The 22535-nt window shown below is 44.9% G+C and overlaps 1 protein-coding gene across 1 annotated transcript in view; it reads left to right on the forward strand.

Moving 5' to 3' along the window:
* LOC130206382 (cadherin-10-like) overlaps positions 1-22019 on the forward strand; it is a 37836-nt gene extending 15817 nt beyond the window's left edge. Inside the window, exons 3-12 of the mRNA XM_056434326.1 lie at positions 451-745; positions 6411-6530; positions 8049-8216; positions 8920-9101; positions 10146-10399; positions 11144-11280; positions 12240-12361; positions 12951-13059; positions 14431-14682; positions 20757-22019. Coding sequence (XP_056290301.1) covers positions 451-745; positions 6411-6530; positions 8049-8216; positions 8920-9101; positions 10146-10399; positions 11144-11280; positions 12240-12361; positions 12951-13059; positions 14431-14682; positions 20757-21247 — 2130 coding nt within the window. The 3' untranslated portion in view covers positions 21248-22019. The remainder of the gene's footprint in view (positions 1-450; positions 746-6410; positions 6531-8048; positions 8217-8919; positions 9102-10145; positions 10400-11143; positions 11281-12239; positions 12362-12950; positions 13060-14430; positions 14683-20756) is intronic.
* The last annotated feature ends 516 nt before the right edge of the window (positions 22020-22535 follow it).

A 22535-nucleotide genomic window follows, 5' to 3' on the forward strand; every position in this document is an offset into this window, starting at 1 on the left:
CCAACGAAGGTGGTTATTACGTGCAGAGGCGTTCAAGGGCAATCAGGATAACTATTATGACTTCAAACACACACGGAAAAATGAAGGTGCCGAAAATGGTTCTTCAGAGTGATGCCACTAAAAAAATATGCCTGGTTCCACAAAGAACTTTTCAAACCAGGGTTTTTTGAGAACCATTTTCTTAAAGTGTTCTTCAAAGAACCTATACAGGTGTCTCAAAGAACCTTCAACAAATGGTTCTTTAAGGCACCATTTTTGGTTCCACAAAGAACCTTTCAAACGAGGGTCCTTTATAAGAACCATTTCCTTAAAGAGTTCTTCAAAGAACCTATAAAGGTGATGGTTCTTCGTAGAACCACAACGCCTTTTAAGGAACCATTTAAGAACCGTCACTTTTCCACGTGTGCGTGCCTGGTTGCCGTCGGTTCCATTTGGCCGTGTGTGTTTCAGCTTCACTCCAACATGGACCGCGGCGAAGGCAACGTGAAGTACGTCCTGACGGGCGACGGGGCCGGCAGCCTCTTCCTGATCGACGAGAAGTCCGGCGACATCCACGCCACCAAGCGGCTGGACCGGGAGGAGAAGGCCATGTACACGCTCAACGCCAAGGTGCTGGACCGCAGGACCAACCTGGAGCTGGAGCCCGACACCGAGTTCAACATCAAGATCCACGACATCAACGACAACGAGCCCAAGTTCGCCAGGGAGATCTACTTCGCCAGCGTGCCCGAGATGTCCGAAGTCGGTGAGTTACGGTTACACTTAGCTCGTTATTACTTTTATTAGGGTCCGAGCGACTGACAAAGTCCACTTGGATCTGCTACAATAAAATAGCCTCTCCAAGCCCTTAGCTCCGCCTACTTAGATTTTCGGCCATTTTGAATTTGGTGAAAAACACATAATTGGCGATTTCTCCTACACGCTGGGTCCGATTTATACCAAACCTTCTGGAGATCATGATTGAAGCTGTATTTACTATGATTACTTACTTTATGTCGGACAAGAGACAAAAATACTTTCGATCTTCTGTATGTTCAACAAATGGAAAATTGACACAAAAGATGACTTTGATGTTATTTTAGAGATCTGAGCCGTGGATCGGTTAGCGGGACACCATATATGAACACTTTAAGAAACCTCTACATTCAATAATGATTGGTCTTTTAATTCAAATGCATATATGTACAGTATTCATACACATGTTGACCAATAGATTTCCACGACTTTAAACCAAATTTCCATGAACAAACATTTTGTGTCCACGAGTATCCCTAAAATGACACAAATGAATGAGACAATAGTTTGATTAACATATTGTATATAAATGTTTATTATTTTAATCAAACTGTTGAAATGAACCTATGAATATGACATATTTCCAGGAATTTTCCAAAATGTTTGTGAATTAATTTTTTTCCGAGGACTTTACCAGACGTGGAAATTACTATTTTAAAATTCCACGACTTTTCCAGGTTTTCCATGACTGTACAAACCCTGAGTTTATATATATATATATATATATATATTATTAATTTTATATATAACAAATAATATATATATATATATATATAATTAATAATATCCTGTAAAACCGAAACCCTGAATGGCGTTCCTCAGTCAGATGGACCGGCCCATTGTGACGCTCCATTCACTCCTTCAAAGTAATTTTCTCTTTTGGTGATTATTCGCTCATCGGGCATTCAAAACAAGCAAATGCAGCGTGCAGATTTTAATAGGGCGGTAGAAATATTGAAAGTTTAGATTGTGTCAGTCTTTTGCAATTAAGGATTTGCTCCATCGCCCTTCGCTTCATTCCCATTCGAGTCACACGAATAACCCGATCGGCATGCATATAAACAAAGCTCGCGGAAAAAATAATGCGCACGGCATGAAACCAATCCTCAATTACGCGAACGAAAAAAATAATACGGGGAAGCAATCAGGGGGCATATCAGAGAAGCCAATTGTCTGTACGAGACATCGCAACGACCCCGTTTGTGAATTCACGTCGCTCCGTCCTTCAGATTCCTGAGCTGTGCGGATTCTGCCAAAAAAAAAAAAGGGGGGGGGACCCGGGGTCGCCATGAAGAACCAGCACCCCTCCCCCCCCCCCCCCCTTTTTTTATGCCATCAGTGCTGCTACTAAGTGGGACAGATGTTCAAGGGGTTCATTAGTATGCGAGGAGACGGGCAGGGACCCAAACAGGACGAGGCGGCAGAGGTCTCCTGAATGCCAAGGGCGGCGTTGTGGAAACGCTCGGCTGGAAGAGACTCGAGGAGAAACTGAGCTATTTATATATAGAGAGAGATTTATTCATATTGTAATTTGTATTTATTTAGCACAGTTGTTCTCAACCTTTTTTTAGTGATGTACCGCCTGTTGAACACCAGTGCATTTTGGGTAATACAAAGCGCTGTGCCATCAGTTTCGGGTTTTATAAACAACATTCAGTTTATGAACATAGCCTTATATTCGATTGAATATGTATGAAATAACTATGTTTAAAGGGGTTTTGAATGGATTAGAATTTTTTTATGTTTATGAAAAAATATATTATCTCACGTACCCCCTGGAGTGCCTTGACGTACCCTCTTGGGTACACGTACCCCCATTTGAGAACCACTGATTTAGGACACATGGGACACACATCCAAGCCCGTTTTACTGCGAGCGGTATGAGTTTCATATAAAGGCAGTGATTATATTCCCGCTCCTCAATAGAAGCCTGTCGGTGTGTATTTAATGACAGAGGTCATCAGAGGTCATCTGACCTCGCTGAGCTCAAATTGCATGCGAGGTTAGCGATGACTCTTTTATTTCGATGTGTACCTTGAACCGGATTCCGACACTGTGATTATAACATTTACAGTAAGACAAAAGTACAACGACACGGTGTCAGCTTTAAGCCGCCGTGCAAAAACATGTGTTAGGTTTTTTTAGCCGGAGGGTGCGAGGGATCACGCACAACTCACAGAACATGTTTTGCCATTGGTAGTTTTAATTATATATTATGTAAGCTGCTTAGAGCTTGTAATATGCAGTTAACCAGCTCGTGAAGCCCTCTGTGATATCAATTATGTAGCTGTGAGAACAACTATACACATACATTTAAACACGTCGTAATAAGGTTAGAATTGTTCTAAATGGAGCCTGAACGCATCGCGATGTAACTCAATGTAATCTACGCACATTAGCCGTCAGCCCCGTGATGCCACGTCGTATATTAAAGAGAGAGGGAGGGAGAGAGAGATAGGGAGGGAGGGAGAGAGTGAGGGAGAGAGAGAGAGAGAGGGAGAGAGAGAGATGGAGGGATGGAGAGAGAGCGAGACAGAGAGAGAGAGCGAGAGTGAGGGAAGGAGGGAGGGAGGGAGACAGAGAGAGAGAGAGGGAGAGAGAGAGGTAGGGACAGAGAGAGGGAGAGAGAGGCAGAGAGAGAGAGAGAGGTAGGGACAGAGAGAGAGGCAGAGAGAGACAGAAAGAGGGAGGGAGAGAGAGAGAGAGGGAGAGAGAGAGGGGGGGGGAGAGAGGGGGAAGAGATTTTTATTTTTGAAAAACACTTTATTTCAAATTTTTTCAGCTTTTACATAGCTTCTTAAAAATAAAGTGCTTTAAAAAATTAGGATGTTTAAAATAAAAAACACCACAACCAAAAAACAAACATTAAAAACAAATAAAACATGTTTTATCTCATAAAAAATGGTGCAAACACCAGCTCCTCTTCCACCACAGAGCAAACAATATCTTTAAAACACCAGCGTTGTTTAAAAGCATCCAGGTCTCCAATGTGTTTATAAAACCTGAACTCCAGCCAGAGTCTGGCTCTGATGTTACAGAGCCACACTGCCCTGGCTTCCTGCCCCTCTCTGTTTTCCACCCAGGATTTTCTCGTTAAATAAATTGCCATTTTTGCTTCGCCTGATAAAAAATTTAGGAGCTGCCACTTTTCTTTTTCTGTTTTTTTGTAGGCAGCTCCCATGATAAAAAACACATTAAACAGACTAAAAACCAATGTTAAAAGAGCGAAGAAACTCAAAAGTCTCTTACACTCGTTAAAAACATGGTAAATAGTCTCCCGGAGATCGCAGAAGGGGCACTGGCTCAGGACAGCGGGATTAATTACCGAAATAAAAGCGTTGGACGCGACAGCACCGTGTAAAATCCGCCACTGGAGGTCAGTGGTCCTTTTCTTCAGGGGAGGCTTGTATAGGATCCCCCACTGCGGGCCAGGGCCTCCATGCCCAAGTCTCTCTGACCACACAGTGGGCGGTCTGTTGCACAGTCTGGACCTGTTGATGCTCTTCACGAGGTTAAAATACAAAGTCTTCTTGTCTGCTTTGTTCAGTGTGCAGTTTTCTGGGTGGCTCGTTCTTAGCAGGGGGCCGGTGAGTCCCCCTAGCCCCGGGCTGAGGGAGATGTCTGGGAAGGGGTCTGCAGGGTCCGGCTCTGTTCTCTGCTGGCTGTAGTCGTTGAGGAGGCTCCTCTCCAACCCGGTCAGCCTCTGCCTCCACAGCTCCAGGAGCCTCCTCGCCACCCGGTCGGAATGCATCCCCAGCAGGGAGCCCAGGGCCGGGGGGTCGCTCAGCGTCGGCCCCACTGCATCCACCAACTGCTGCAGGGAAAGGGTCTTTGTTCGCAGCAGCGCCCCCGTTAGTCCAGGGGTGACGCTGCTGCTAATGTCCAGTTTTGCATTATAAATTAATGGTTCTCTCAACAACCAGAACAGAGAGTCAGACTGTGGACACCTTTCGTGCTTAAAAAGGGCCCATGACTTAAAAACACCCTGATAAAAAGGAGGCAGCCCACTTAACTTTAAAATGCTGGGGTCTATTAAAAACAGAGCAGTATCCAGCCCCAGGTTGTCAGCACGTCTGAGGATGCAGCTGGCCACGTCTCGCCACACTAAAAACCCCGGACTCGTTAAAAACTTCTGAACAAACTGTAATCTAAAAATGGCCGTCCGGCTGGCCAGGTGGACAAGGCCCTGTCCCCCCTCCTCTCTGGCTAAAAACAGCACCCCCTGTGGCACCCAGTGTAGACCCTCCCAAAAAAAATCCACCATTTTCCTTTGTATATTGGCTAAGAAGCCCGAGGGAGGGTCTAACACGGTCAACCTGTGCCACAGTTGGGATGCAATAAGATTGTTTAAAACCAGTACTCTGCCTTTAAAAGACATCTGGGGGAGCAGCCACTTCCACTTGGAAAGTTTTCCCTCTATTTTTTCTGTGACGCCCTCCCAGTTCTTCTGGATCATGCTCGGTTTCCCCAGGTATATTCCTAAATATTTAAAACCGTCCTTTTTCCATATGAGCTTTTGTGGAAGAACCGGGAGGCCGCCACGCCACTCCCCCACAGCGAGGGCTTCGCTTTTCTTCCAGTTCACCCTCGCTGATGATGCCGTGCTAAAATCCTGTACAATTTGATTTAAAAGGTTTACATCATTTTGATTCTTAATAAAAACAACAACGTCGTCGGCATACGCCGATAAAATCATTCTTCCATTAAAACCAGGTAAAACCAAACCATGTAGGCTAGAGCGTATTTTAATGAGGAGGGGCTCGAGGGAGAGTGCGTAGAGCATCCCGGACAGAGCACAGCCCTGCCGGACCCCTCTACTCACTCTAAAAGGAGCACACAGCCTGCCGTTTATCTTCAGCACACTCTCAACATTACTGTACAACACCTTGATCTTAGCTATGAAGCCAGCGCTGAACCCAAACTTCCCCAGAACTTTCCAGAGGAAGCCGTGTTCAACGCGGTCAAAAGCCTTTTCCTGATCTAGAGAAATCAGACCAGTATCCATACCCAACGAGCTGGAGACCTCCAAAACGTCCTGAATGAGGTGGACGTTGTCCACCATGGACCTGCCGGGCACACAATAGGTCTGGTCCCGATGGAGGACCTGCTCCATAGCTCCCCTCAGCCTGGGGCGAGGACCCTGGACAGAATCTTATAATCCACACACAGCAGAGACACAGGGCGCCAGTTACCGATGTCCTGCGGGTTTCCTTTTTTTTGGCAGTAGCGTTAGTACTGCCCTCCGGCAGGACATCGGCATGGAACCAGAGGCCAGACTCTCGTTGAAGACTTCTAGGATGTCCCCTCCGAGGACATCCCAGTATTTTTTGTAACGCTGGTTTGAAAGGTTCTTTGTGGAACCAGAAATGGTGCCTTCAAGAACCATTTTTAAAGATTTTTTTAGACACCTTTATAGGTTCTTTAAAGGACTATTTAAGGAAATGGTTCTTTAAAGAACCCTGGTCTGAAAGGTTCTTTGTTGAACCAGAAATGGTTCTTCTATGGCATCCCACTGAAGAACCATTTTCGGTTCCAGATGGCCCCTCCATGTTTCTGTGTGTGTACACGCCGGCTTTCGGCATTTAAAGCTGACTCTGCATGTTCTCTTTTTGCAGGTACATCCGTCGCCACGGTAACCGCCAACGACGCCGACGACGAAACGTACGGGAACAGCGCCAAGCTGGTGTACAGTATACTTCAGGGACAGCCGTATTTCTCCGTGGATTCAGAAAACGGTGAGCCCGGTACCCGAGAGGGGGGGTCTCGCTCCTGCATGCCGTCCCTAATCAACTGCGTGTGAGACGGGAAGTGTTTCCTCATCCTATTTGAGTCAAGCTCTGGCTCCACAGGGTGAACTCCCTCCAGGAACACATCGGTGATGTTCTTCATTTCAGCTGTCGTGTTAGATTCTGTCAGATTGTGTTTTACTAATAGTTGGAGTGAAAGTCCCCAGGAACTAGCCAGTTCCCAAACTGCTACATCAAGTTTAAACCGGCACCACCTGCCGCAACGGACTTTGAACGCGAGTGAAGTGGAACGTGTAAAGACGAGATTGGGGTTAGAAAAAAAAGCTCACGGTGCGCATTCACATAATAATGTAACAATGTATCCATCCGTGGAGCAACAGCCAATAGCAGACGTCCTTACACGGCCATACATAACGAGAGTAAAAGGACGGAGGTCTCCTGGGTGAAGGTCCTGTGTTTGTTCCATTGTGACACCTTTCACGATTCTATTGGCTCCCTGTGGTGTCAATCTAGTCTTGGTTGGTAGCCCTTAATTCAACTGGCTCTGACATTTATAAAAATGTGTTGTTTTTCTGAAATCGACCCCCCGAGTTGAGCCGCGCATGCTTTTTTTTTTTCAAGGAAAAATATAGTTTTATATATTTCAAAATTATAATATTTTTTTTATTTTTCTTAAATCAATTGAAAGAAATGTCAGACATTTTGTTATTTTTTAATATTTTTATTTTACAAATTAACAAGACAGAACTTTAAGGATACAATACAAAGGGAAAGGAGAAATAAAATGGTGAAGAACAACAAAAAACTGACCAAAATATAGATACAAAATAATTAGAAAAACCACAGCAAATAACACATCAGCCGTCTAACATAAGTACATATTTAAGGTTACATCATCAAATCAAGTCAGCATCTGTACACGTGTTTTTAATGCCAGACATTTTAAGAACGAGTGTTTCCTCGCTCTCTGACCGAGAGCTGGACGACCGAGTCCGTTTCCTCTCTCGGCCGAACAAAGGGAAACACGGAGCCATGTGTCGAAGGTCCATGGCGGCTTTACATGCACGTCGCAACCGGTTATCCGACATCAAGAGGACGAGCCGGGTTGTCTCCAGCAGAGACTCGGCTGCCCTCCGTCAAGTCGTCTTTGACCGAGAAGAAGAAGCCTTTGTCGTTTGATATTACGAGTCCTGCGTGCGCTTCAGGTTCAACGCTCCGAGCCTCCCGCCACTCGAGTTCTGTGCACGAAGGCGGCGCTTCTTCCGACGGGAGGACACAGTGTTGCCAGGGAACAGAATCCAGGCAGCAATTACATTTCCCCCGTAATTGGCAAACCAAATTAGTGGTATATAGATGCAATCTCCGAGGAGACGGGGCTGAAACGGATCTTAATCTTATCTCATTTTCAGCAAGGCAAGAAGATACACTAATTTCAAAAACGAGTTGGGAATAATGTCGATGTCGTGTGTACCCCCCTCCCCCTCACCCCCACCCCCACCCCCTCAGGCACCATCAAGACAGCCCTGCCTGGCATGGACCGAGAAGTCAAGGAGAACTACCAGGTGGTGATCCAGGCCAAAGACATGGCGGGGCAGATGGGCGGGCTTTCGGGGACCACGACGGTCAGCATCACGCTCTCCGACGTCAACGACAGCCCGCCGCGCTTCGCTAACCGTAAGAGTCCGTCGATGCCGTAACGGACTTTGAACACAACAACAACAACACTTGATTAGGGTTAGAAAAAAAGCTGACGGTGCGCATTTACATCCCAACGTAACCATAAAACGATATGCAGACGTTCTGACATGACGATAATAATAATTCATACAGCGCTTTTTCAGATACTCAATATTACACCCTCCCCCCGCCTTTGGGTCATTTTGACCCGATTCAATGTTTCACCCTCCTGTTACCTTTATATTTACTAACATATTTTACCCTTTGGGTTCAATTTGATGCCAGCAATTAAAACCTCCAGAAAATTATAAGAATTAATATTGTTTTCCAAGTTTAAGTGTGAGGCACTTTATGTTTGTTTGTTGACTACCGAAAGAACACCGACATTAAACATTGAATGGGGTCAAATTAATCCTAAAGCGGGGGGAGGGTGTAATATTGATTCGGGTCAAAATGACCCGAAGGCAACACAAGGGTTAAGAAAACTAGCCAAGCCTCAATGCCGTGGATCCAACTTGCATCGCATTTTGGCAAGGCGTTCAAGAAAAGTGCGTTTAGCAATGTTCAAACACGTTGCCGATGAGTCAGGTGTGACACCTGGTGGTAAATCAAGCTTCAAATCAAAGTGGTCAGAACGTGGTGAGGCCAGTCCGAACCCTACAAGCCTGTGATGACTTTGTTCGGTGCACCCTCGACACAGATTCCTTCCGCGTGACCGCCGTGGAGTCAACGGAGATCGGAGGCGCCATCGGACGCATCAAGGCCGACGATCCAGACGTCGGCCGCAACGCCGAGATGGAGTACAGCGTCGTCGGGGGTCACGACAACTTCGACGTCGTCACCGACCAAAGCACGCAGGAGGGAGTCATCGTCATCAAAAAGGTCATTTATTTCTGTGGCTCAGTTTCCCGTGTTTCCTTTGGGGGGGTCTTCCGTTAAACGATCGACCGCGTCACGCTTTGTCGGCTGCGACCGGCGCCTCGCGCAGCTGGATGCGTGACTTTGACTTGATTGACAGCGGCAATGCAATCAAGACAAAACACTTCTGACAAGTGGTGTGTTTTCACACAGCTGCACTAAACAGCGAAGATTTCCACAGAAAATGCTTTTTACTAAAAAGTCTCTAACTTTGCAGAGACTTTGGTCACATATTGTGCTATTATCTGGGTTAGTTTAGACCTTTGTTCTTCATCCTCCCAAGAGATAATCATCCTGAAAGTTATTTTTCCCCCTAGGCAAACCTGAAACATCTTGTTTTGCTGTGCTTCATCTGTATTTACTCCTAACCATTAACACATATACGAATATGTACACATCTGAACAAATGCTCACATGTGTTGCCTTTATTATAACACCAACATTTTTCAAATAGCCTTTGTGGTTGCAGAGATACACCCTTTTTTAGTTTGGGTATGTTATTTCGAGCAGAAACCTCAAAAATAGGTCGGTTTCTAAAAGGTTGAATGTTAACTCCACTCATCAAACACCCCACCTGTGTAGTTTACTGACTTCACCTTCAGGGGTTCCTCTTCATACCGTAGTATATCAATCTGAATTTGAGCCATCTTAAATATACAAGTTTGGAGAGACGGAGCGGCACAGTTTCAGATAACACAGAGCCGCGTGATAGCGTTGATTCGTTTGAGAACGACACATGACTGGGGATACGTTTCAGAACTGTAGAGTGAAATCAGATACGCTAAGCCTGTGAAATTAATAATATAAAGAAGTCTTTTGCTAGAAACTCCTTTTAGATTCCTCCCGAGATCTGCCAGATATTCCTCACACGGATTTGTAACTTAGAATCGAGATAAAGGCAGACAAAATGGAATATAATGAATCGACTATCCCCCCTTCCAAAAAAATCCTGGAGGCGGGCAGAAAGAATCCACGGCTTCAATTCTCTTGCTCTTTTCCTATCTCTAGGCACTGGATTATGAAAGCAAGAGGGACTTTGAGTTCAGAGTGGAGGTGAGGAACACCTACCTGGACTCCAGGTTCGTCCACGGCCTCCAGTTCAAGGACTATGCCACGGTCAAGGTCACCGTGGAGGACGTGGACGAGCCCCCGGGCTTCACCAGGAACCCGTACGTCATCGAGGTGCACGAGGACACGGCCGCCGGCAGCTTCGTCGGCGTGGTGTCGGCCAGGGACCCGGACGCCGACAACAAGCCCGTCAAGTACGTCGTCAAAAATCATTCTCCTCGTGGAAAGTCGAGTTTCTCACTATTTAGTCAATGAATCAATGACCCGTTATTCAAAGATTCCCCCATCCCCCGCCAGCCACGGCGTATTGCCTTAATGTGATTGTTCTGAAAGTCATTGTCCCAGCTTAAATTATACTGGTATAAAATCAATAAAGACAATAAGCAACGCCGTGGTAGAAATTCTAAGTCTCCTCTTATCAGTCTTTTTTTTTAGCGGGGATATGAAAATGTGCCCACTCGGCTATATCTAATCCATCAGCCGAACCACTTGTCAGTGTGCAAAGCACATTATTCATGTGGTCCCTCCTGGTTATTTCCCTGTGGAAGACGGCGGAGTGAATACAGACGCTGTTTATTTCCCTACAATTACCGTAAGCCCTCCGTGGCACGAAAGTCAAAGCGAAGGAGCCTAATTCGTTGCATCGATTCACGGCACGCAAAAAAACGTCGCCCGCGCGCCTCAGACACGAGGGGCGCCGCGTCGGCGTATCGCATCGCATCGCTAAATTCAGATTTGGAAGCGGATCGCGTGAGGTTGACGGTGAGAAACGAGAGCGGAGAGATGTTGGAGCGCGAAGACGGAGACGGATCCGCGGGGGCGGAACGGATCTTTACATCGTATGAGCGAGAATACACGAATGCAAATATCACAGAGGGAGGCGCGACGTGCAAAGGGATTATGTATTTGGTATTTAAGCCACGTGTTTTCTCTTCCAGGTACTCCATCGATCGGCACACAGACCTGGAGAGGCTGTTCAACATTGACTCGGTGAACGGCACCATCACCACGCTGAAGGCCCTGGACCGGGAGATGTCCAAATGGCACAACATCTCCGTGTTGGCCACAGAAATAAGTAAATAAAACGTCTAAATTCAGGGTAGACCAGTGGGTGTCCAGGACTTTGACTTTAACCTTTCAGAAACCGTAGACCCCCTAGGGCAGGGGTGTCAAATTCATGTTCACCGGGGGCCAAATCAGCATCATGGCTGCCCACTTAAAGGGCCGGTAACACCTTATAAACTCCTTGAATATATTGTTAAATAACTCTCTTTGCTTTTGATTATTGTTTATTTGAGTGTAGACATAAAGTACATAAGGAAATGTCTCAACATAAATCCATTTAATCTTGAACTTTCAAAATAAAAGCACGGGATATTTTTCTTCAATTTCTTTAAGAAAAGGTGATCAAATGTCTTTAAAGCTGCCAGGGGCCACATAAAGTGATGCAGCTAGGCGAATTTGGCCCGCGGGCCTTGTGTTTGACACCTGTGCCCGAGGGGGTCTGGGGTCATTATTGATATAAGACACAAGCACATATATTCATGTTGCACATCAAATTAAACAACAGAGCCTGGGCTACAAGAATCAGTCAGCCATTTTTAAAAAATACAACAGAAAAATCAAATATTCATAAAGATATGATTATCATAATTCGGCCCACTCAACATGTTTCCGGAACCAACATTTTGTGAAATCTCCATCTCTACACAAGTATACACATTAAATAACACAAATGAATGAGACAATAGTTTGATTAAAAGAATAAATATATATATATACATGTTTATTATTTTCATCTAACTGTGAATATAACTACATTTATATCACTTTTCCAAACATTTTTGGATTACATTTTTTCTTCAAGGACTTTTCCAGGCCTGGAAATAAACATTTTTTAAATTCCATGACTCATTCCAGGTTTTCTATGACTCTACGAACCCTGAAAACCACGTCGGTAATTTCTACAATCCTATTTCTGTTCTGGTGCTTTTTTCAAAAAACACGCTTTGTTTTTGTCATTGTTGTTTTTAGACAACCCGCGGCAGACTACCCGAGTGCCGGTGTTCATCAAGGTGTTGGACGTCAATGACAACGCGCCCGAGTTTGCGATGACCTACGACACCTTCGTCTGCGAGAATGTGAAAGCTGGACAGGTGATTTAAAAAAAACGTGCGATGGTCTCTATGAATAAGGGGGTGTGGCTGTTGGGCCACGGATCCCAGGGGGTTTGGTTAGGAGTCCCGGAAAAAAACTAAAATCTAATTTGTGAGATGAATATATAATAAAATAAAGGACGTGTTTGGCTCCTCGGAGGCCGTTGGAAGAAGCACTCCTCACACGAGGAAGCGGTCTGCGGCCGAGAGCCAAGCAGACGTTGGCAGCCAGGATCCATCAGTCACTTCCTAACATTTGCAGAGGAAATGTCACACACACTCGTGAAGGATCTGTGTGTGTGTGTGTGTGGGGGGAAACAGCCATTCACACAACGGCAGTGTGTGTTTACGGTTCGGGAGTGGTTTTTTTTCCTTTTTTTCGAGAGTCTGCAAATCCTTTAATTATCCAAAGCACTCGTCGCTAATTGCAGATGTTTCGACAATGTCTCTGATTACTCTAGAGTTTGTTTGTTTTACAATTGTGGGCGTGCAAATAGGAATAAAAAGAGAGAAAGATGAGTGTGTGGATGTGGTTCTTCCTGAAACACACACATCACGCGCCTCCGTATGTTCCCCCCTCGCCTCGCAGCTGATCCAGACCATCAGCGCCGTGGACACGGACGAACCCCTCGTCGAGCACAAGTTCGTCTTCAGCATCAGTGCCAACAATCAGAACTTCACCGTCGTCGACAGGGAAGGTGAGAAAAAGAAGAAGAAAAAAATTACACATTATTTTTGGCATTCTTAATGAAAAGTGAGGAAAATCGTGAAGGAATGTATTTTTTTTTTTAAAGTGCTAAATTTAAAATGTTGACTCCGTATGGCTCTCAACATGGCGGCGATGCTTTAAAACAGGGGCGTCAAACTAATTTTCACCGTGGGCCACATCAGCATCATGGCCGCCCTCTTAAAGGGCCGGAAACACTTTAGAAGCTCCTTGAACATATTGTTAAATAACTTTGCATTTGATTATTGTTTATTTGAGTGTAGACATATTGTTTATAAGAAAATGTCTTTAATGTTACAACATGAATCCATTTAATTTGAAACCTTCAAAATAAAAGCACGGGATATATTTTTTGATATATTTCAAAAGAAAGAAACACATTGAATGTATTTTTTTATTGTTACGGAGAGGGAAAAAACAGATATGTTGCCGAAAAAAAGTGGTACAGGTTATGAATGGCCACAGCCTCGTCTTCAGGATAGAGAGAGAGAGAGAGAGAGACTTTCAGAGCTTGTTAAAAAAAAAAGCTTAAAATGCTGAATCTGTGTATTCGCTATTTAGCATAACTACTCTCAGGATGCCAAGAAGTCGTAGTTATGGAGTCAAATCACGGTAAATATTAATAACTGAAGCTCCTCAATTACTGGAATATGTTTCACTAGACCAGAAGCGTCACCGTGGGTTACATCAGCATCATGGCCGCTCTCTTAAAGGGCCGGTGTCACTGGAGCGCTGTATAAACTACTCCCAGACATATTGTCAAATAACTCTCTTTGCATTTGATTATTGTTTATTTGAGAGAAGAAATATTTTACACATGAACATTTCTCTGATATTTTAACACAAATCCATTTAATTTGAAACCTTCAAAATATAAGCACAGGATATAAAGGTGATCGTGTGTCTTTCAAATCGTCAGGGGCCACATAGAATGACGTGGTGGGCCGCGTTCGGCCCGCGGGCCTCGTGTTTGACACCTGCGCACTAGACAAAAGGAAAAAGACTGGACGTAGACGGTCATACAAATAAAGTAAAATACAAGTTGGGAGTAATAGGTAATAATAATAATAATATAAGTTATTTATTTGTATGTATTTGGGTAGGTGGGTTTGGTTTGTTAATAAAAAGATGAAAAACAATGGAAATATCAGATAAAATACATATTCACTGTGTTATATAACAATATTTCCAAATAAAAAAAGACATTATAAAAATGAAACAAAGAGAAAGTCCTGCATACGTTTGTATTATGGGATGTCCCGTCACCATGCAAAGAGCAGACAGGAAGTAAAGATGGCATTACTCGTTTCCCTAAGTGAGGCTTCTCGTTACCGCCACGCAGATAACACGGCCAACATCCTGACGCGGCGCGGCGGCTTCAGCCGGCGCGAGATGAGCCTGTACTTCCTGCCGGTGGTGATCTCGGACAATGACTACCCGATCCAGAGCAGCACCAGCACGCTCATCGTGCGCGTGTGCGCCTGCGACAGCCGCGGCAACATGCAGACCTGCAACCCCGAGGTGCTGCCCTTCTCCGACGGCCTCACCACCGGAGCCCTGGTGGCCATCCTGCTCTGCGTCGTCATCCTCCTCAGTAAGCCCCGCCCCCACCGCCACCCTCGTGTGTGTGAGCGTGTGTGTTTGTGAGCATTTGAATGCTCTTGCAATGTTTGTTTACACTTTTTTTTTTTTAAAGCTACGGTTGCAAATCGCTGCTCGTGGCAACAAATATTTTCATTTACACTACCGTTCAAAAGTTTGGGGTCACACAGACAATTTGGTGTTTTCCATGAAAACTCACACTTTTATGGATCAAATTAATTTCACAATTAATAGAAAATATAGTCAAGACATTGAGAAGTTTATAAATAATGATTTTTATTGTAAATATTAATGTTGTTCTTCTTGTGGCTCAAAGGAAGGCCAGTTTTATAGCTTCTCTCAGCAGCATAACTGTTTTCAGCTGCGCTCACATAAACAGCATTTTCAAGGGTTTTCTACCCCTCCGTTAGTCTTCTAAGGCGATAACACATTGTACCATTAGAACACTGGAGATGGGCCTCTACACACCTCTGTAGAGACTTCATTAAACACCAGAGAATAGTCATCTACACATTAACTATGTAGAGAGTTATGATTCATTTAATGTGATCTTCATTAAAAAAACAGTGCTTTTCTTTGAAAAATAAGGACATTTCTACGTGAACCCAAACTTTTGAACGGCAGTGTATATATATATATATATATATATATATTGTCCCAGAACCCAAAAAATCCCAAATTGTCCTCAAAAGTCTTTTTGCTGTCTCCTAAATCATTTCCTACTTAAGACTCTCTGATGCTCCTTCACTCCATCCTTCCTCTCTTAGTTACTGTTGCTATGCATCCTTATATGCTCAACGCTGCTGCTCATGAAATGCAATTTACAGCGATAACAAGAGTTTATTTTTGCATTCTTGAACAATGAGCCTGTGAATTTGTCATTCTGTCATTTCTAGACAGCATGTGTTTCATTGTCGCTGTCGCCACACGACAGCTGGCTCTTTAAAAAAAAAATGAGACTCTGTAAAACGGTCTGAGGAGCCCGCCCGGGTCCAAAGGGTGCGCGTGGATACAGAGCAGCCTGGTTCTGGTGTCGCGGGCCTGGCCTGATGCTCAGTAACTCTGTCACCAACAGAAACGCAGTCAGCTTCTTCCTAAACACCTTGTTGTCTCTCACTCACACCTCGCTCTAATTTTGTCTCTCTCCGTTCTATAAGTCTCGCTCCAATTTCCCCCTTCCTCCCTACCTTCTTCCTTCTTTCATCCCTCATTTCCTCCTTCCCTTCCTTCCTTCACATCCTCCCTCCCACTTCCCTCCCTACTTCCCTCCCTTCCTTCTTTCCTTCCTTCCTCCCTCACTCCATCCCTCCTTCCTTCCTCCCTTCCGTCCTTCCTTCCTTCCTTATCTCCGTCACATCCTCCCTCCCACTCCCCTCCCTACTTCCCTCCCTTCCTTTTTCTTTCCTTCCTCCCTCCGTCCTTCTTTCCTTTATTAAGAAATTAAGAAAAGACTTTGAATCTATATTATTGCCATTTTTATGACAATTGCTCATATGGTATACTTATTTTCAAAAACTTGTGAAATAACATTTAACCTTTTGTTCAAAAATAATAAATATACTTATTTAGGCTTAAAGTATATTAGCAATAATCATAAAAATACCAATATTACAGATTTAAAGTGTTTTCTTACTTAAAAACAAAAAACTAAACATAAATCATATTCAATTATATTCTTATGTCTTTAAGGTTATTTATTATTACATTTATGAAACAACTATTAACAATTATAACGTATTTCTTTTTTTAATAATTCCAAATTATATTCCTTTATTTTTTGTGTACCTACCTAGTACAGGAAGTACAAATAGGACACACACAACAAAGATTATGTGTTGCGCGTCTCCTCGTGATATCAGGGGCAACTTATATTTCTCCGGGGCAGTTTTGCCCTTTGCCCCGGTGTGTTTCCGACCTGGTTAGATTTGACATTTATTCTAAATAAAGGGCCAAATTCACAAAACGTAATCTGCGCCGATGAGAAATAAGGAAACAAACGGTTGAAAGGCCACGAGAACTGCGTCTCGCTGCTCTCTGCATTTATTTAATTTAGGTGAATTTATGCAAACAATCATGGCCGATGAGCCTCATGGTGAACACACAGCCCAGACCCCCCCTCCTCTGAGGATCGCATACTGTCTCTCTGCACCCATAGGTCAGCCTGAACATTTCCTTTTGGGCTTTATTTGCCCGTCTCTCGGGTTTCTTGGCACGAAGACATTTATTCTTTCCGATCCGATGCTAAATGCACGGACGAACCCCTCGTCGGGCGCAAGTTCGTCTTCGGCATCAGTGCCATCAATCAAAACTTCACCGTCGTCGACAGGGAAGGTGAGGAAAAAGAAGAAGGAAAAATTACACATTATTTTGGCATTCTTACTGAAACGTGAGAAAAATCGTAAGGACCGTAATTCTTTTTTTAAAAAGTGCTAATTTTAAAATGTTGACTCCGTATGGCTCTCAACATGGCGACAATGCTTTAAAAGGATCAGGGAAACTATTTTCAACGCGCACAGAGGTGTGTGTGTGTGGGTGGGGCTAAACATGACTACCTTCACATACGGCAGGTCGTCGCTATATTTCAAAAGAAAGAAATACATTGAATGTCGATTTTTTTTCTTTCATACCTATGCTGCATTGTGTTACGGAGAGGGGAAAAACTGATATGTTGCCGAAAAAAAGTGGTACAGGTTATAAATGGCCACAGCCTCGTCTTCAGGAGAGAGAGAGAGAGAGAGAGAGAGAAAGAGAGAGAGACTTTCAGAGCTTGTTCAAATTAAAAAGCTTAAAATGCTGAATCTGTGTATTCGCTATTTAGCATAACTACTCTCAGGATGCCAAGAAGTCGTAGTTATGGAGTCGAATCACGGTAAATATTAATAACTGAAGCTCCTCAATTACTGGAATATGTTGCACGGAGACCAGGGGTGTCACCGTGGGCCACATCAGCATCATGGCCGCCCTCTTAACCCTTGTGTTGCCTTAGGGTCATTTTGACCCGAATCAATATTACACCCTCCCCCCGCCTTTGGGTCATTTTGACCCGATTCAATGTTTAACCCTCCTGTTACCTTTATATTTACTAACATATTTTACCCTTTGGGTTCAATTTGACGCCAGCAATTAAAACCTCCAGAAAATTATTAGAATTAATTTTGTTTTCCAAGTTTAAGTGTGAGGCACTTTATGTTTGTTTGTTGACTACCGAAAGAACACCGACATTAAATATTGAATGGGGTCAAATTAATCCTAAGGCGGGGGGAGGGTGTAATATTGATTCGGGTCAAAATGACCCTAAGGCAACACAAGGGTTAAAGGGCCGGTGTAACTGAAGCGCTGTATAAACTACTCCCGAACATATTGTTAAATAACTCTTAAATAAGAAAAAAATACACATTATTTTGGTATTCTTACTGAAAAGTGAGGAAAATCGTAAGGACTTTTTTTTTAAAGTGCAAATTTTAAAATGTTGTCTCCGTATGGCTTTCAACATCGCGGCGATGCTTTAAAAGAATCAGGCAAACTATTTTCAACACCGATCCTGCATTGTGTTACTTTGGCACAACGGTCAATTCTATCGGCTTCAAAAGACGTCGCCGCTCGACAAACGTCACTTTCAGATCCACGGACAGACATGTAACCTGACATTAATCTCGCAATAATGCCGAGAAAAAAAAAGTTGAGTCGTCGTTACACAAAAAACACATTTACGAACATTTGGAAATCTTATTGCACACATTTTGTTGAGAAAAAACCCAAAAACTGATTTCCACCGTGACCAGAGTCCCAAGGACCGACGCCAAATGCATTCGCCCGCTAAACGATACGCCGCAACGTCACCAACGGAGAAGATGGCGACTGATTCACGATGTAAAGGTGCTATCAGAGGAGAAAAAGACGTGATTGGAGGATCACCGTTCGGGGGGGGGGCGGGCTTTAGCGCACCGGTCAATAAGACGTCACTTTCATATCGACGAGCGGACGTGAACCTGACATTAATCTGGTAATAACGTGAAGTACATGTCACGGCGAGGGAAGTAAACATCCGTCGAAACCCGCAGGGCGCTCTACCGCCGACATTACCTTCGTCGTCACGGCTACCGAGCTCTCACTGGACGAAAGGTCGCGATGACCTTGACAGCGCAGTGTTTTTTTCTAAATTTTTCTTCTCCTTTTGATCTTTTCTCGATTTAATGTTGGTGTTCCTGTGGCGACCCCCCCCCCCCCCAACTCGCTGGGATCAATACGATGTTACTGAAAATATGCATTTCTGTCCATCCGTTCCCACTCCGGCTTTCCAATCTCCAAAAAAATATCACCAACCGGCGCTGTGACGTTCAATACTCGCGCTGCACGGTGAAGCGCCCGCTGGGCGGTCGACTTCACGGGGCGTGACCGCGAGAAGAGAGAGTGATTTCCCTTCTTTGGAAAAAACAAGCGAGAGGTCTTAATCATGGTGGAGAGTAAACTGGATCGACGTGTTCTTGAAGCCCGGGCCCGCCCCCCCTAAGAGTCGATGAGTCGAATCGTAGGCAGACGACCTCTGAGACGACCTTTTCTGTTTGCTTCTTTCCAGAGAAATGAAGACTTTAAAAATGTAATCATGGGTTGTTTATGAATACTGATTACAGGGGGATGAAAGAAATAGACAATCACCTCCGCTTGACACCGCCCCCCTTGACAGACCGTCGCATTAACCTCCGCTTGACTCCGCCCCCTCCCCCCCACCCATCTACGCTCCAGTAATGACCACTTCCTCTACTTCCGGTCTCCGTATTTTCCCCGGTAGGTTGCGTGTTAATTCCCGTCACGCCTCCCTCCCGCCGTCCTCGCGGTCTCACGCGGCGCCGATCGTTTCAACCCGGCGAAAAGGCGAAAAAAGCATCAAATGAGTAGCGCATCGCCGTCAAGGGCGTATCAATAAGTGATGCGGTCAGGCTCGCCGCTTGACGGGAGCGCTTACGACCGACTAGACGGCCTCGCGGCGCTGAGCCTCCGACCCTCAGGGGGACCCACCTTTCCAAAACTAGCGAAACAACCAACGCACAAGTTTTTCCTCCATCTGTCTGTTTTATTTTAACCTCCAAATCCTAAAAAGTCTGTGTCCGCCGTGGGGGTGGCGGATATTCTCTTTCGAAGGTTAAACTCCACGCTCTCTCACTCTCTCTGCTCTTGAGCACAAAAAAAATCATGACATCTGCTCATTATCTGAGACTTTTTTCGCGCATAACCCCCCCCCCTGACAGACCGTCGCATACACCTCCGCTTGACTCCGCCCCCCCCCCTGTAGTCTGAAATGTCCAAAAAGAAACTTTCGAAAACAGAGCCCCCACTGACAGACCGTCGCATTCACCTCCGCTTGACTCCGCCCCTCCCCGACAGACCGTCTCATTCACCTCCGCTTGACTCCGCCCCCCCCCCCCACGGCACCGGTTGGTCCCAAATGTCCATAAAGACCCTTTCATAAACAGACACCTCCGCCGCCGTACGGCGTCCACTGAAGGTGTTGTAATTAACACCCGAGGTGGGAGGCAAGTCGACGACTTCAGTACCCAGCAGCACCCGTTGGCAGGAGGCGGGGAAAAAAAGGGGAAGGAGTTTAGGTGAAACAGGATTTTTGCTCGCCCTAAATGAGAAACGTCTTCCTCTTTTGTCTGAAGAATTATGGGTTTATTTACAAATTGCTAACACGCTGAGCGGTGCCACTCTCTGGAAAACCTGCTCACTCTGCATCCTGTGATTGTCTGTAACGGCCGAAAGAGAATAGAAGAGATGAGAAATGAGGCGGAGAGGGGGGGGGGGAAGAAAGGAGGATCATCTAACCGCCGTGCGTTTCATACGGGGGGGAATGTGCCGTTCAAGGTGGAAAAAGGAAAGAAAAAGCTTTTTTCCCCCCCGCTGAATCTTTAATAATAGGTGAACACCTGAGGCGGTGTCGGGGATTTATCACGGGCAGCAAATGTGTCTCCTCGGCGCCGCCGCTCTTCAATGCATGACACATGTTAGGAGGCACGCCGTCTGACGCCGAGCTTCCTCTCCCCGTTCTGTGTGTGTGTGTGTGCGCAGTGATCGTGGTGCTGTTCGCCGCCCTGCGGAGGCAGAGGAAGAAGGAGCCTCTGATCATCTCCAAAGAGGACGTCAGAGACAACGTGGTCAGCTACAACGACGAGGGCGGCGGCGAGGAGGACACGCAGGCCTTCGACATCGGCACGCTGCGCAACCCGGAGGTGATGGACGCCAACAAGCTGCGGCGGGACATCATCCCCGAGATGCTGTTTCCCTTCCGGCGGACGTCGCCGATAAAGGACAACGCCGACGTCAGAGACTTCATCCACGGGCGGCTGCAGGAGAACGACGCCGACCCCACGGCGCCGCCGTACGACTCCCTGGCCACGTACGCCTACGAGGGCAGCGGCTCGCTGGCGGAGTCCCTCAGCTCGCTGGAGTCGGCCGCCGCCGAGGGCGACCACGACTACGATTACCTCGGCAACTGGGGGCCGCAGTTCAAGAAGCTGGCCGAGATGTACATCGGGAAGGGTCCCGACACGGAGACCTAGACGGGAGTTTTTATTGTTTTTTTTCAAGCCCATATTTTACGTCTGTTCAACGCGGCTACCTAGCTAGCCAGACATTCGTCTCGTCGGTTCGCTAGTTGACCGTCCGTCCATCTATCTATCTATCCAGCTATCTATCTGTTTATCTGTCTAGTTTGCTAGCTAGCGTGCTAGTTGACTAGCCGTCTATTTGATTCGCTCGCATCAATAATCGCTGCGTTCCACGACGCGGAAAAGCTGAAAATGGAAAAATCGGAAGACTCGAATTGAGAGGAATTCTTCTCGTTAACGGGGATGCAGTATAATTCTCAAAAGTTGTGCGTTTTTTTGATCATAATCAGTAAAGATGCCTTTGAATCTTAGGTGTGGACAATGTGTTTTTTGTAATTGACCTGAGAGATAGTATAGTCTCGTATGCTATCAGTGTTTATTGGCGCCGGACTGGTTTTGGGGCGGGTAGAGAAGGAGTCAAGTGGTTTTTCCAGCCACCTCCATTAAATACTGTAAATGTACAAAGTGTTTTTAATGATGGACATCCTATATACTATTTGCTATCTTTTGTTTTCGACAAGCAATGTTCATGTGGGTGGGTTGGTGCAGTTTATTTGTCAAACTGTGAATTCATTTCCATCATTTAGGTGTACTATGTAATGGAAAGTGTATGTCGTAGGATAACTGTCATACACTGGCAATTCATGCTGTTCGAATGCTGAGTCATACTGTTTTATATTTATATTTTTATACTTATTTTTTCAATAAAATGATGTAAAAAAAAGAAAAAGTGGAGTTTCAGTGTATTCTTTCAGATTTATCTCGCTGTTCATGACTTTTAGCTTTTTAGGTTGTAGGATCGACATGTTTAACGATTCTCGGGTTAACTTACAGCGATTTTACCAAGTTTGTATAGAGCATCTTCTCTAGATTTGTCTTCAAACTTCGGCCATCATGAATTCCAGATTCATCTCACTGCCTGATTTTGGGGTTGATGAATAGGATGTTGCTCTCGGTCCTTGCAGATTGTTTTTCAAGCCATTTAGAGATAAATACTAACTATATCGTAGTATTATTCCAATTTAAAACAACCCTAATGGAATAAGAAAATAGTATGCCAAAATAAAAGAATCAAGAATCAAGATCGTAGTATTATTCCAATTTAAAACCCTAATGGATGAAGAAAATACTATGACAAAATGAAAGAATCAAGATTTTCTTGTTTTTTTTAACAACTGACAAATTTAACTGACAAAATTAATTTTTTTGCGGGTTAAATTTGTTCCTGGAAAAAGCAATA

Source organism: Pseudoliparis swirei, chromosome 16 (assembly GCF_029220125.1).
Source record: "Pseudoliparis swirei isolate HS2019 ecotype Mariana Trench chromosome 16, NWPU_hadal_v1, whole genome shotgun sequence".
NCBI classification, from domain to species: Eukaryota; Metazoa; Chordata; class Actinopteri; order Perciformes; family Liparidae; genus Pseudoliparis; species Pseudoliparis swirei.